The sequence below is a fragment of the Artemia sp. Qi Xiang Cuo genome, chromosome 7 (genome assembly GCF_049724085.1).
Source record: "Artemia sp. Qi Xiang Cuo chromosome 7, ASM4972408v1, whole genome shotgun sequence".
Taxonomy (NCBI): domain Eukaryota; kingdom Metazoa; phylum Arthropoda; class Branchiopoda; order Anostraca; family Artemiidae; genus Artemia; species Artemia sp. Qi Xiang Cuo.
In genome coordinates, this window is record NC_142800.1 from 14,795,049 (window position 1) to 14,810,667 (window position 15,619).

The 15,619-nt window shown below is 34.9% G+C and overlaps 1 protein-coding gene across 10 annotated transcripts in view; it reads right to left on the reverse strand.

Moving 5' to 3' along the window:
* Nucleotides 1-15,619, reverse strand: part of LOC148949990 (uncharacterized) — a 29,192-nt gene that overhangs the window by 9,787 nt on the left and 3,786 nt on the right. For 4 of the 10 annotated variants that reach the window (XM_089092056.1, XM_089092055.1, XM_089092057.1 and 1 more), the window contains exons 2-3: nucleotides 1,772-1,860; nucleotides 68-128 (exon numbers count right to left, since the gene is read on the reverse strand). In XM_089092056.1, the coding sequence (XP_088948182.1) occupies nucleotides 68-128; nucleotides 1,772-1,845 (135 nt within the window). In that variant the 5' untranslated portion in view covers nucleotides 1,846-1,860. Of the gene's footprint in view, nucleotides 1-67; nucleotides 129-1,771; nucleotides 1,959-11,573; nucleotides 11,759-15,619 lie in introns of all 10 variants that reach the window. The other 6 variants (XM_089092050.1, XM_089092054.1, XM_089092048.1 and 3 more) reach the window with 3 other exon arrangements.

A 15,619-nucleotide genomic window follows, 5' to 3' on the forward strand; every position in this document is an offset into this window, starting at 1 on the left:
CTTTAAGCTTGAATATAAATAAACTAACAGCATAAATCAGCAAACAAACGATTTAAATATGTGTTACCTGTTCCCATTCCTTGGCAATGTTTCTTACAAATAAGACATCTTGCTGAACACCAGTCGACCTATAAATAAATGTAACAAATAATATGATTATTTTGCTGATGAACTACTAAGCAAGAACAATATATGAGATACTTAGCTTGCTACAAGTTACACGAGTTACAACTCTATTCGGTTTTGATTAAAAATTTTGCATTAAATTTTTTTTTGCCCTAATTCCCAAGGCATATTGATTTTCTAAGTGTTGATTATAAGCCAAAAGTAAAATTTCGAAAGTGCTTTTAAAGCTAGCCTGTGAAGTTAGATTTAATATTTAATTAATAGCATCATACAAAATTTAATAAATAGCATCGTATGAGAAAGAGAGCTCATTTGAACTCATTCTCGAAAAGTCAGTCCGGAACGTCGACCTCAATCTCAAAAAGTCAGTCTGCAACGAGTAGAAAACATTGTGATTTCAGACAGCCGCTGTTCTTACTCTCGGTACTCCTGTGAAGAAACCTCTTGCTATTCTTGTGGAGGAGAAACTTCTTCTGAAGAAATTAATATTTTACGTTAGTGATAAAACGGGTAACAGGAATCTAGGACAAAATAAGCAAAATTTATTTCTAACTAAAGCCCTCAAAATGTAAGTTTTCACAGTACAGATACTGATGCTTGAAATTTTTATAAAAAGCCTTTAAAATTCACGCAAATGTTCTGCTCCATCTCTTCTTTTTATTCTTCTTATCTCTCTCTCTCTCTCTCTTTCTCTCTCTCTCTCTCTCTCTCTCTCTCTCTCTCTCTCTATCTCTCTCTCTCTCTCTCTCTCTCTCTCTCTCTCTCTCTCTCTCTCTCTCTCTCTCTCTCTCTCTCTCTCTCTCTCTCTCTCTCTCTCTCTCTCTCTCTCTCTCTCTCTCTCTCTCTTTCTCCTTCTTAGCCCCTTTTTTTCAAATGATTGTTTAAAATTCAGAAAATGATATTTGTTTCTGCTAAATTTAAATTTGAGCGAATACAGCGTAAAGCCTGTGACAGGACCACAAGCTTGACAAATTTGAAACTCAAATGAACAACATTATTGTCACATTCCTCAAAATTGCCCATCATAAAGAAGAAAGCCTTTATCCCAGCTTTGTAGACTAGCAGCAGAGCTAGCTGGAACTAGTAAATAACATTACTTTCTTGAACGAAAATAGCAGCTCCCTTGATGAGACCAAACTCAACTAATTGAAGTAGTACACATGCCTATACAGTAAACTCAATTAGGTAATTATGTTATTTCTTGTCGTTAACTGAAGTTTTATCCTGTTAATATTTAAAAAAATAATATGCTTGCAAATTCTTGTCGGCCTTTCTTTTTTCAAGAGCTTCCAAAACTACTACAAGGACTACGTTTAATCCTATAAGAGTGCAATTCAAAGTTTTAAAAGAATTGAAAAGATTTGCTAAATATTCTAAAACTTTTAACTTTTTGGAAATTTCTACTTTAAAGGGCTAAATCTTAAGCCTTGGCTTGGAAGCAGAGCCAAAAACAGTGGAGGAGGGCCAGTGGATTTTTTAATGGCTGTTTCAGTTCTTTTTCTTCGATTTTACTTCAATAATGGAATGCCATTAATGTCTTATTATTTCGAACTATGGAGTCTATTTGAGATAGAAGATATGCTAGATTATTATTGAATAGAATTCAAAAAAGTTTAAAAATTTAAATTTTTTTTTAACTACTTACGAACATGCGATTCCACGTTCCTTCTGGTAATCCTCATCCATGGGGTCCCAGTTGTCCAAATCATGATCAGACATCTTCAACAATTTTAACTGAAAATGTCGAATTCTGAAGAGAGTTAAGTATTCTGATGAGGCAGATATTTCTCCTATAAGTTGAGAGCTAGACCGATTTTGACCCTTTGTTCACCCTACAACCAAAATTTTATTCTAACTTGAAATTTTACTATTTTTAATAACTGCTATTTTTACTAACAAAACCAAATTTTAAGAATATTTGTTCATTTTTATTTTAATACAAAACAGGCTCTTTTCAATTTTTTGTACTTGAGTAATCGTGAAATGGTTAATGAGTAGTTATGTTTTTATAGTAGGGGAGACCGGGGCATGATGGACACTTTTCCCCAGGATTGCAAATAACTTTTCAGTAATACTCTTTTTTGCACATCCGATTCTACCAACATTACATTCAGTATGTTAGCTTTATTAGAGCTATTCATAAGAAAATTGCACCTCTTACCAGATTCTCATGGGAAGTGACAAAACGAAAAGTGGCAAAAGTGTCCATATACCTGGATTACCGGGGTATAACGGACACTGGGTATGGGTAATTTGGACACTGATGTCCATTATACCCTGGGCCGCTAAAGTCAGAAATAGAAGAGTAAAAATCAGAAGTAAAAAAGAGAGTGAAAGAGAAGCATAAGAAATCAGAACAAGAAAAGTTGATTGTTTATTAAAAATGTATCAAATATATATAACAACTAGTTATGCAGTGACAACTTAGGCAATTTTCCACTGTAGGCTTTAATTCAACTCAGTTGTTCAGCTGTGGTACTTTAAGCAATCACGACTACTTGTTGTCAAATTGGGACAGGTTCACTTGAAAAACAAGCTGTTTTTCTTTTTGCTTAGTGCCACCAGTAAGTAATGGAAGCCCTATGTTCATTTTGATGCTTGCACTGCCCAATGTAAAAATCTGATCAGCTCTCGTAAACTTCATAAAAGGCGCAAGTATTTTCAAACACAATAACTTATATTTGTCTTCCTCCTATGAAATTATCTTCCCAATTGAGTAGGATGGGATTTTCCCTATTTTTCCCTCTAAGACAAGTACATAGTCACCAGTTTTCACTTCTTCATAGCCAATGTCCCTCACGACATCCGCATGCATGCTTTCATCATCTGGGTCACTTAGATGGTATTCTTCTTCCATTCCATCCTGATTACTCTCTATGGTGTCAGAACTCTGGGCCCTTTTCCCCTTTTTTCTTGCTAATTTTGCCTTGTTACTTCTCACTTTTTTCTTTCCCTTAGCCTTTGCTGTTCGTTCAGCGAAGTCTTTTATCAGTTGATTTTTAACAGGTGTGTCAGTGGCTATAATGCTCTTGGTCCTTTTGTGGTTTGTAATATTTTTTTTCTGGCATTGGTTTTAGGGTGAGGAGAAATCTGTTCAAGGGAGGTATTTGGGCACACAGGTGTTTCTTCTCATAGTTCTGAAGATGTTCTAGAAGATGTGCTTGGTTTAGACGGATCAATGCTTTCATGAGGATTAATGCTTGGAGTGGCTGGTTCTGCACGATCAGAGACATAGGAACTCAAGAATTCGTCATCCGTAAAAATATCACGGTTGAAGGGATAGACTCCAAAAACTCTGAAGCCAGACTGAATATTCTGCGGCGCAAAAGCCTGTGGAAAAGCAGTGTCAAGCAATTGCTCAACAATATCAATCTCGATGAGATGACCAGGATGTTTAAGTATCAATACATCAGCAGCTCTATTGTAGTAAGCTTTTAATGGTCCAAAGACAGATCTATCCAAGGGCTGAAGCTTGTGACCTGTGTGTGGTGGGATAGTAAGTATCATTTCCTTTCAATTTAGCATATTGTCCATGCATACATGCATATATGTCCATGATCAATAACATTTTTGAGGAAAACCTACATCGTGCGTGCTTTTTAAAGTGTTTAATAAATTCTGGAAAGGTTTCAACAGTCATCCATCCGCTGATGTTAGTTGACCAACTTGCTTAGCACCTTTTGGTGCTAACACTTTCTTAGGATTCTGCACCGTTGTAAGACGCGTTTCATCAACATTACACACAGCATAAGCTTAAAAGTTCTCCTTTTCTAACAGAGCTGAGTAATAGTCAAAAAAGTTATTAATCGTTGTTTGATTGAATGCTGTTGCCCGAGCAATGCTCGTAGCCTAAGGAGAACGGATAGACTTACTTGGGTTTATTACCAGAAAAAATGCAAAACAATCTCCACCAATAGTTTTATTATTTTCCGAGCTGTCATGAATCTCGTTCTTGTTCATTTTTGCAAACTGATGGGCCAGAATACGACATTTTTTTGGACTGAATCCATAGTGCAGCTTACTAGCTTTTGTCAGATAATTAGCTAGATTGTTGTCTTCAATACCACTTAATATTTTTTCAATGCCATTATCACCTTTAACTAACTCTGATTCCTTACTGTTAAGTTCATTTAAAGGTACTTCCTTCCAAAGTTCTACCCATCTTATCAGGCTTACTCGATGAATGCTGACTTTCCTTGATGTTTACTTCTTGGAAACACCACTGCAACTCAAACTCAAAACCCCTATGCCTTCCCAAGGCCAGAAAAAAATTTACACTTTACTGAAAAAATTTAAATGTTTTTACTTTTATAACTTTAATAAATCACATAATATTAACATTTTGATTACTAAATATCAGTGTATGTATGTTAAACTGACAATGCAAATTCATTTGTTTTTTTTTCAGTAAAGTGCAAATTTTGTTCTGGCCTTGGGAAGGCAGAGGGGTTTTGAGCCCAACTTATGTTATTTCTGCTCGTTTTGAGCTTGACTCGGTTATTTATTGTAATTTCTGTTCGTTTTGGGTTTCATTTATTTATCAATGCTGATTGTGGTAGTTTCATGCTTGGTAGATTATTTGATTTTAGTTTTGCTCATTTTTTGTTTAACGGAGTTCTTTACTTTTCATTGAAAAGCTTATTTTGTGGAAAAAGTTTTTTTTTAATTAATTTATGTTCGTTTTATATAGACGTAGTCTTTTCAGGGGAAAATAAAATAATACTTTAAATCTTTTCATTTTTTAAGACTTTATAGTTTGGCCTGCTATTTGTATGCCGGAGAAAAATTTTCAGCAATTTTTAACAGCATACACCCTTTTAAAAATCTGGACACAAATAATACTGTTGAATTTAGTTTCATAACTCTTCTAGTTGACCTGTAATGGAAAACTTGATACTATTCGCAAAAAAAAATCTGTTTACTTTCTTTGATAGCTTGGATATACTTACGCTATTTGGATTTGGTTAAATTTTAAGAGCAGAAGTAGCCCCGAACGTTTGAACATAATACCCTCCGTCGTTCTTGGGATACTGCTGAGATGCCTTATTGGGAATTACATTATCACAGTGCATTTTGATATAATCTTAAGGCAACATCTGGTTTTTAAACATATAAAAATTTTATTTGAGGAAGACAAAAATATATTCTATACATCATATACAACAACTTTCTATATAAACCATAAATGCCACCGGGGCATAACTTACAACCCTTGAACTGAGGGATATGTGAGGGTTAACATCCTAATAGACCTATGTTCCAGAAGGCTCAACAATGTTTAACAACATAGACATCTCGTAAGTTTGATTGGATATGTTTTGAGATATGGTGGCCGTGAGAGGGACATTTTTCGCTATCCACTTGCTTTCAACTATTAAAAAAGGCACAAGCCCCTTTCAATTTCCAATTGAATGAACCCTTTTGTAGTTTCTATGACCTTATAAAAACTTTATATGCCCCCAGGGCATTACTCCTGCCCTGAGGGCTGTGGGGGAGGGGTTGTCATCCTTAAAGACCTCATTTCTATAGCTTTTAACTACGTTGAATAATATGGCTATCTAAAAATTTTGATAAGATGTGTTTTGGGAAAAGGTGGGCGAGAGATGGGGGTTAGTTGCCCTCAAATCACTTTTGACTATTAAAAATGGTACTAGCCCTTTGAATTTCAAATCGAATGAGCCCTTTTTCAAGTTTCTACGAAAAAGATTTCAAAAAAACCCTATATGCCCCCAGGGCATAACTTATAATCCTTGCCCTGAGGGTTGTGGGCAAGCGTCCTCCTTAAAAATATGTTTTCTATCTGGAAATCAACTACCCTGAACAAAATGGCTATCTCAAAATTTTTATTGGAAGTGTTCAGGGAATGATGGGTGTTCGGGGGGGGGGGGCTAGTTGCCCTCCAATCACTTTCGGCTATTGAAAAGGGCACTAGCCCTTTGAATTTCCAGTCGAATGAGCTTTTATTGCAGTTTCTACGACAACGCGTTCTTTAAAAACCTTATATACCCCCAGGGCATAACTTAAAACCCTTGCCCTGAGGGATGTGGGGGAGTGTCCTCCTCAAAAACATAATTTCTATGTGCAAATCAACAAAGCTGAACAAAATGGCTATCTCAAAATTTTGATTGGAGGTGTTTGGGGGAATGATGGGCGTGGGGGGGCTAGTTGCCCTCCAATCACTTTCACTATTAAAAAGGGCACTAGCCCTTTGAATTTCCAATCGAACGAGCCTTTTTTGAAGTTTCTACGACAACGCCTTCTATAAAACCTTATATGCCCTCAGGGCATAATTTAAAGCCCTTGCCCCGTGGGTTGTGGGGGAGTGTCCTCCTCAAAAAGATATTTTCTATCTGGAAATCAACTATACTCAACAAAATGACTATCTCAAAATTTTGATTGGACGTATTTGGGGGAATGATGGGTGTGGGGGGGGGGCTAGTTGCCCTCCAATCACTTTTGACTATTAAAAAGGGCACTTGCCACTCCAATTTCCAATCGAATGAGCCCTTTTCAAAGTTTCTACGACGACTCCTTCGATACGAAGTGCCCGGATATGGAGAAACGACTTGAGTTTTAAAGAGCAGGGCTAAGACTCAGTCTTTTATGTTTGACCTGACTAAAGAAAAGGTAATGCTTATATTTCTGTTCTTTTTTTACGTATTTCTTATAGAAAACTTAAAACATATGGACAAAAATTACAACTCTTTGAGTTGTACTCAGTTGTATTGACTGTTAGTGTTTCAGTTGTATTAAATGTCTTAGAAGACCCATTTTCAGAAATCTTTCTTTTATCACTTATGTTTGACAAGACTATATGCGCTATGTCTGTTTTTAATGTTTCTTTCTGTAATTTTTTTTTAGTAGGAATTGTAACTATGGGATGGTGGATGCAAGAATCATCTTTATTTGGCTTCTATTTCATATATATATATATATATATATATATATATATATATATATATATATATATATATATATATATATATATATATATATATATATATATATATATATATATATATATATATATATATATATATATATATATATATATATATATATATATATATATATATATATATATATATATATATATATATATATATTTATATATATATATATATATATATATATATATATATATATATATATATATATATATTCTACTTTTGTCAAAAGAAAGGAGAATAGCCAAGGCTATTCTTTCATGAAGAAAGGGACAATAATCCAAATCAGAAACTGCAGCACTATTTTGGATATAAAAGAGGGTTCAATCTTTATCAATAAATCTATACGTGGCTGATAGAGTATTTAACAAGGTCTCAGTCTGACTGGACGATGTGAATGTTGTAATTATGTCGCTGGCAAGTAGACGATTCAGTTCTGCTAATTTTGCACAGGTAAGTAAACTTGTACATTATCAGGTTTATTAATAAAGATTGTACTTTCTCTTGCATCCAAACAGTGCTGCAGTTTTTGATTTGGATCACTGTGTCTTCACCCTCTCTTGATTCCTCAGATGTTCATGTCAGCGATGAGGAAAGAGATTATGACACTCTTCCTCTTATTTTAAATATATCTTTTAGGTCAACTATCAGCTTTGGTACTCCTTCTAAACATAAAAAGCTTTACATGATTGGGAAATGGCAAACGTGGTTGGGAAATACAAATCGGTCACTCTATCTTCTGACTCTTGCTTTGCTTCTAACCACTATTTCCGTGTGTTTTTATTTCCTGGCGCCAGTTATATTGTCAGTGATGTCTGTTACCAGTTAAATGGTTATTACAGAATTATTAGTTCTTCAATTAAAAAAATTGGAGCAATAGTGGTAATGTTAATTAACGTAGGACCTAATACCAATATGACTTTTTTGGAGCGTAGTCCCAAATAAAGAGAAGAAAGAGAAGAACCAAGCCAAGTTTTGGCTAAGGACGTGGATTCTCAGCACTCTTACCATAAGTTCTTAGTGTTAAGCAGAAAACCAAATTGGCTCCTAAGCGTCATTTCTGTGCAGTTCGATTTTCGGGTGCCGAAAAGTGTGCTGAATACAGTGAAACTTGAAGATTCTTTTCTAGTGATATTATACCCTAACTGTTGTGGATTAATTACTATAGGCTATATGGAATTTTCCTGGCATTAATTATTCTGTGCAAAGCCATTTTACTGCTGTGATCACAAACGTTCTTCTTAATATTGTGAGCCAAAGACATGTTATACGTATTGAAAAATCTATTATTGAGAAATCTCTTTGATGGTCAAAGTCTGTGACCTTGACAGTATTAGTGCAGCAATGCAAATTCGGTTGAACTTTTATCACATCTTCTGTTACTATTTTTGATTTACCTTTCAAGATCTGTTGTCCCTGATTTGTTTTCATGTGGTAGTGTAGTTCTATATTAAAAAAAGAAAAATGTGGATCTTTCTACAGGCTGATTTATGTCACCTGTACTCTAAGTAAATTAATTGAGGATGTTTTACCCCCATATATTAAGGATCTGATTAATATGAGACTAACCAGTTTGGACTCAGGTCAGGTTTGAGTTGTTAATATACTCACCATGTTTCAGTGCAGCTTATTAAAGAAGCTACTAGAAGCAACTTATTAAAGACGTTTGATAGTATTTGCCTTGTCCAAGCCTGGTATGCTCCAGGCTTGGACAAGCCCGGAGCAGGGTGACATTTTTGAACATATACCAGTTAAGTGTAGGGTTAGACAGGGGGAAGTCCTCTTTCTTCATATGTTTAATGCTAATATTGAAAAAGTGTTGTCTGACATATGCAGTACTTGCCTTTTCAAAATTATCATACATATCATACTCAGCTTGTGCTGACAACCTGCTTCTCGTGATCTAGACTGAGGTTGTTTTAGTACGTTCTGTCCAACCACATTTTCATGCATCAGATTATTGATAAATGTTAGTAAATGTGAATATCTAACTTTCAATTAGACTTGTTTCGTCTCATCCTTTGGACTGTAGTTCATTTTGCATACTACAAATCACCTCTTTTGGATGGCTAGGAATTTCTGTTTGTAATTCTCTAAGTTCTTTTCACTTTCAAACAATTTGATATATTAAGGATAAACTTAAACTGGGATATTCTAAAATTATTAGAAATCGTGGACATTTTCTGCAGCAAACATTAACAAAGCTGCATTCGAGTTTCTGCAATTATTCTGTTTTATATTTACATGCTTTTGAAAAAAGGTGACATAATATGGTCACAACAGAGTATTATTGCTATTGTAAGTTTTTATTCAACTTAATTACATTAAATTACCTTAAATCGAACTTGCTAGCGATAGGATGATCCTTTAGTCACTGGTCAGTGAAGATAGTGAAGTAACTGATAAGAAGAGTCCCAAAGTAATCGCCAGGGCTTGTTGCACCATTCCTTGTCAACTGATGATTGACTCGATATTGACAGAAAAGACTGTAGCTTCATTTAAGGAGGTTCATAGATTCAAAACCCCATTAGAAAAGATTTTACTAAAAAATCTTGAGTTGGCGCGCTTCTTGAAAAGGTTATTGATCATATCCTCTTGTTCTTGGAGAGATATCTTGTTGAAAGAGATTTGGGATAAGTTTTTTATGGTTGAGCAGCTTGAATGTCACTAAACCCTGTCTTTCGGCGATAAGCCAGTGTGGGTAAATTCAATTTTTCAAGCTAAGAGGGGTAAGGAATGTCAGAGAAACCTCTGAACTGATTCTAGAGTTTCTTGGTCTGATTTATTAATTTGGTTGGCAATGCACATAGCTAACTCCAGCAGGCCGAAATAAACCTGTAAAAAGCTTTGAAACAACTGAGGGGGAACGACGACAGCAAATTCTCACCAAAAGTCTGACTTCCCTTTGCAGCAACAGTTTGGGCTGGTAAACTAAACTTTAACTTTTCATCAACTAATAGACATAGGTCATGTTCAGCATGACTGTTGACAATAGTTTGCCTTGTTTTGTCCACTGACACAATTGAGTACTTGGGTCTTGAGTTTTGCTTCTTTTTTTTTACCAAAGTGGATAACTGCATTTCTGAATGTTGAACTCTAGCTTCCGAGTCTCTGCCCAGCAAGTAAATGAATCCAAGTCTGTTTGAATAGTTTCTATTTTCTTCTGAACTTTCAACTGAACCAATTACGTATGAGTCATCCGCATAAAGGCTTATTTTATTTTTGATGTTAGAAGATGCATCATTAATGAAAATATTGAATAAAGTTGGGCCCAGGACTGTGCCTTGAGGCACCCCACTTATCACTTCCACGACATCAGTAAAAATATTTGCCCATTTTCCCCAAACACTTGAACTCCTTGTTTCCTATTAGTCAGGAAAAGCATCACCCAGTCAACAGTTTCTGTATTAATATCAACAACTTTTAGCATAATATTCAATCTCATGTAGCACACCATATTGTATGCTTTTACAAAGTTCAGCAAAATCATGTCTACTGGAGAACACCTGTCTATAAGTTTGGTGACACATTCATATGCGCCAATAAGGTTGATCTCAACTGATTTAGCAGGATAGAAACCATGCTGGCATAGGGACAACAGCTTACCTTGAGTCAGACGTTGAATGAATATGGAGTGGACTATGCTTTCAAGTACATTTCCTACAGTAGAGGTGATACTAATTGGTTGGACACAATCATTTTGGAACTAAAGGTTGATTTATGCCGAACCTGATTTATGCCGAATTTTCTGCAGAAATCAAGATTGCTAAATGTCGGCCGATTTTGCAAAATTTCTGCCCAAATTTTCCCCTTTGGCGAATATTTTACCGAATGTCAAAAAAGTTGGAGGGGGAGGGGCGCGCCCCGCCCCCCCCCCTTCCCCTCGGGACGCCCCTGGTGTCAATTTGTCTTAATCTAAAAAAAAGCATCTTATCTGCCTGTTTTACTAAAGTTTTGATATTTTTTTGTACTGTTTTTTTTTAATGTTTGTGCTCTGTTTATTTATCTTGTGTTTTGTGTTGCTTGTAAACTTTTTGTTTCATTTGTAACCTTCTTTTTTCCCTTTTGTAAGTGGGTAAGAGGTAAATTATTAGTATTATTAGTAGTAGTAACAAGTAGTTTTGGCCTCTAAGCAAAAAAACATTCCCAGGTGCTTATATCCTATGCCTAACATCGTTTTTACAGAATTTTGACTTTTTTCGAGAAACAGTTGTGTCCTTCTAGAAAGACTGTCATAGCTATCATGAATTTCCAAAGCAATCCTACCTCTCTTTAATGCCTACATAAAGCTCTAGGCAATAAAAAAAAATGCTTATTTTAAAGTTTTGTATTATTATTTTTTATTAATTTCTCGTTTACAGCTGATTCATAATGCCAATTTTAAAAAGAATGGTCAGGAGTTTGCTACAATGTAATAAAAAAAGGCAGTAAAACTGAGTTTTGTAGAAATAAATAGAATTAGGTAAACTTAAAGTCTATTGAAACTCTGTAAGCATATACCATTTCAAAGTTCATGAATTTAGAAATTAGAGAGATTGCTGGCTTCCACATTTGAAATGTCATCACATAATTCTTAATTGCCTCAAAGCAGATGTTAGTAGTGCGCCATACTTCTAGACTTCTTAAACAATGTGCAGTTTTTTCAGCTACAAGTGTTGTATATCCCTTCTTTTGAAGAAACGACTCTAGTAAAAAAAAAGTAGTATGGTTCAATATCCCAGTCAAGACTTTTTCCATACACAATGGTCACTTGTATGACAACACACCCTAACCCTCCCTTGTAATTCCCAATATAGCCCCAAATAGTTTTCCATTGTTTTTCATTACTTGAATCACTGTATTTCTTTTTAATTTATTTGTATTCTTAACCTGCCAATATAATCATTTCATTGCACAAGAATTTAGATCAGTTTGGGAAATTCATTATTTAGTTGAATTAAAAAAATATGTTTTTTTCAGCTGAAAGTAAGAAGCAACATTAAAACTTAAAACGAACAGAAAGTATTACAAATATGGAGGAGATTACCTTCTCCTCAACACCTCACTCTTTATGCTAAAGTTGTTTAGTACTTAAAAAAAAAAGCTTCTTATTGTTCTAGTTAAACGACCCTTGTGTTTCAGGAGTTGCTCTTAAAGAATTTGGACAAAACTCAAACTTTAGCGTAAAGAGCAAGGTGCTGAGGAGAGGGCCACCCCCTTCATATACTTAATAATTTCTGTTCATTTTAAGTTTTAATATTGCTCCTTGCTTTCAGTTGAAAAAACTTGTTTTTTTTATTTAATTTCTGGGAATATCAGTATATCTGCCCCACATGCTCACTCTGATGGTATGATTTTCATTCAGATTATATGACTTTTAGGGGGTTTTTCCCCCTTTTTTCTGAAAATCAGACAAATTTTGTCAGGCTCGTAACCTTTAATGGGTAAGACTAAGCTTATTGAAATTTATATATTTAAAATCAGCATAATAAGCCAATTCTTTTGACACATCTATTGGTATCAAAATTCCATTTTTTAGAGTTATGGTTACTATTGAGCTGGTTCAGTTACTACACTGTAAAAGTATAGCTGGTCTGCATGCCTAATGGGTTAGGTACAATTATTCTACATAGTATGTAATAAGAATTCTTTTCTAACTTCACACTGTCCAAATAATTCACCCCCACCTACACCCCCTAATGTGCAAATATATAGCTCAAATTACATATTTTCAATCTATTCTGTCACTCCTATTTTTTTTGTCTACTGCTAAACTGAAAATAACTAACGAAAAAAAAACGGTTCTATAATGCATCAATGAAAGAACAACTTGAGTGGTTTATCTTGAGAGGTTTATCATACAAGTACCTTTGTTTTTTAATTGTTGTGTTTCCTTCATGGTAGAGTATGTGCAGCACTAATATCTTTTTTTAACAACTGATGTCATTGGGTATTAGGTTAATTCATATAAGAAGGGTAGAGTATCTTAATAAGAAGGGTAGAGTATCTTAAGAATCTTAGAAGGGTATCTTAAATTCTGAAATTAGGGAAAATAGACAGGTAACTCCAGGTACTCTGTATATTTGTATAACAACCTAAAACATAGTCCAGTGCTATATGTAAATACTACGGGGGTAGTATTGCATTTAAATAAAAGCGACTACACAAAACAATATGTAGTCAATATCTCTGGAAAACATCTAGCTCTTTTCTTTCTCTGTTTGTTGGAGCACCCATGCTTCAGAACAATATTTGACCACTCTCATCACTTTAGCTTCCAATATTCTAATCTCCAATACTCTAAGTGCCTTGGGCCTCAACCATTCTGCTTTTAACATCTTCACTGCATACACACCATCTTTACTAATAATACTACCAAAGTAAGTGAAACTATCCACTTGATCAATATTTTCCTTACCCAACATCACCTTTTTATCTTCAATTATTCCTAGCCTTAGTGACTTAGTCTTCTGAACATTAATTTTCAAACATATTCTAGCACCCCAAACTTACAAAACCTGTAAAAGTTCATTCATTTTGCTAAGACTTTCATCTAGGGCACTTAAATTATCACAACAATCTAAGTCCAGGAAAGTTTTTTTCCATTTGATTCCATGCTCTCCCATTACTTTTCCTGTGCTCCTTAAGACAAATTTCATGAAAATGATTCATATAAATGGGGATAAAACACAGCCTTGCTTTAACACCTGATTTAATATGAAACCAGCTACTAACCACAGCAGTTTTATTCTTGTACATAGCACTAGTTACTTCAATTTGTTTGTCTGGTATACCATACAAGGATATGACCTTTACTAAAGATCTTCTACCAGCTTAATCAAATGCTTGCTCATAATAAATATAACTGGCTAAAGGTGTTTGATGACTCAGATATTTCTCAATTATTAACCTAAGAGTGAAAATTTGGTCAATACATTCTCTATCCTTCCTAAAACTGCACTGTTCTTCTCTTAAATCTTTGCCTATGGCATCTCTAAGTCTAAAAAGTATGATCATGCTAAGCGATTTGCTATCTACAGAGACCAGGCTAATACCTCTATAATTACCCCACTTTCTTGTATCACCTTTCTTATACAGAGGTTTAATTAGGGTTTTCCTAAAATGGCTAGGTACTTCTCCTGTCTAGATTGACTATTCCCTTTCAATTTATTAACATGCCAGTACAATATTTTACTATTATGCTGTCTAGCTGCATCTTCCAGATCCCCAGCAATTTTATCTATGGCTTTCCTATACCACTTGCTTCCTATACAAATTCTATTTAGAGTGGGGTTGCCACATGGAGGACGCAGTAGGGGGACTTTGACCCCCCCCCCCCCGATGTAAAAAATTGTTTTCATTAAAAAACAAAAACAAAATTGTAACAACCAAGACTCTAAAAAATACATTTTTTGTAACAGGAGATTTGGGTACTCTCCTAAAGAAAACATGTTAAGAAAATCTAGATTCCTTACTGTATAATATTTTTAAATAAAATATTTACATCCCTGATAATGCATCACACTGGTCTCAGATACAACGCTAAATAACAAATTTCTTCCCTTAGCCTATTCTTTGTCTCTTGAGACTTCTTATTTCTTTGTTAATGAGTATCTAACTGTATTCTAGATCTATCAAAAGCATTAGTTTTATCTAATTACCAAAGAATGTGAGGTCAGTTGGACATTGGACAAAAAACAACAAAGAGAGAAACGTCAATGAAGAACAAACAGTAATGCAGCCCATAGAAAGAAAAGATAAAAACTAAAATGACACAGACATTTTGCCTGTATGAAAACAAGGCATCTTCAATGCTGATGAAACAAAGATAAAAACTAAAATAACCTAAAAACAAATAAAACCAAAACCAACAGATAAAAACAGCCAAATCAATGAGTACAATTGTAGCAACTGACCTTATAGGTCACAAAAGCTAATAGCTAATAGCTGCAATGAGAACACCAAAGCAACTTTGTCCAACTTATGGCCATCAGGTGGACAATTATTTAGTGGTTACTCTCTTCAATAGGAAACATGTTAACAAAACAACTCTTACTTCATATGGTAAAATTCCAGGGGATTTTGAAGAGGTAAAATTCTAGTTTAGGGGTTTTTGTTATCTTGGAAAGTGACTGAGCAAAGTGAATAAAGCTCTCAGGAATTGATCCAGAGGCCACTGAGCTTTGATGACCTTTAACAATCTTTATGTTACAAAAGTGAGCCTTGCAAAATAGATCTTCTGTTCAAATCAGGCACAAGAAAAGTGTTCTGAGCCTCATACTACTAGTACTACTAACAACTCACCACAGCACCAAGCCGCCTGAGGCCAACACAGCTATGCACCCTCCTCCTCCACCCCAATCTATTCAAAGCCTCCTTTTTTACACCCACCCACGAAGTTCCCATTTCCTTTAAATCTTTCTTTATGAAGTCCTCCCACCCCAGACAGGGACAACCTGCTTTCCGTTTAGCTCTAGATGGCTGGCTGAAAAGACAATTCTTTGGAAATTTGTCATCCTTCATCTGCACAACATGCCCTAGCCACCTGAACCTTTCTTTCATTATAG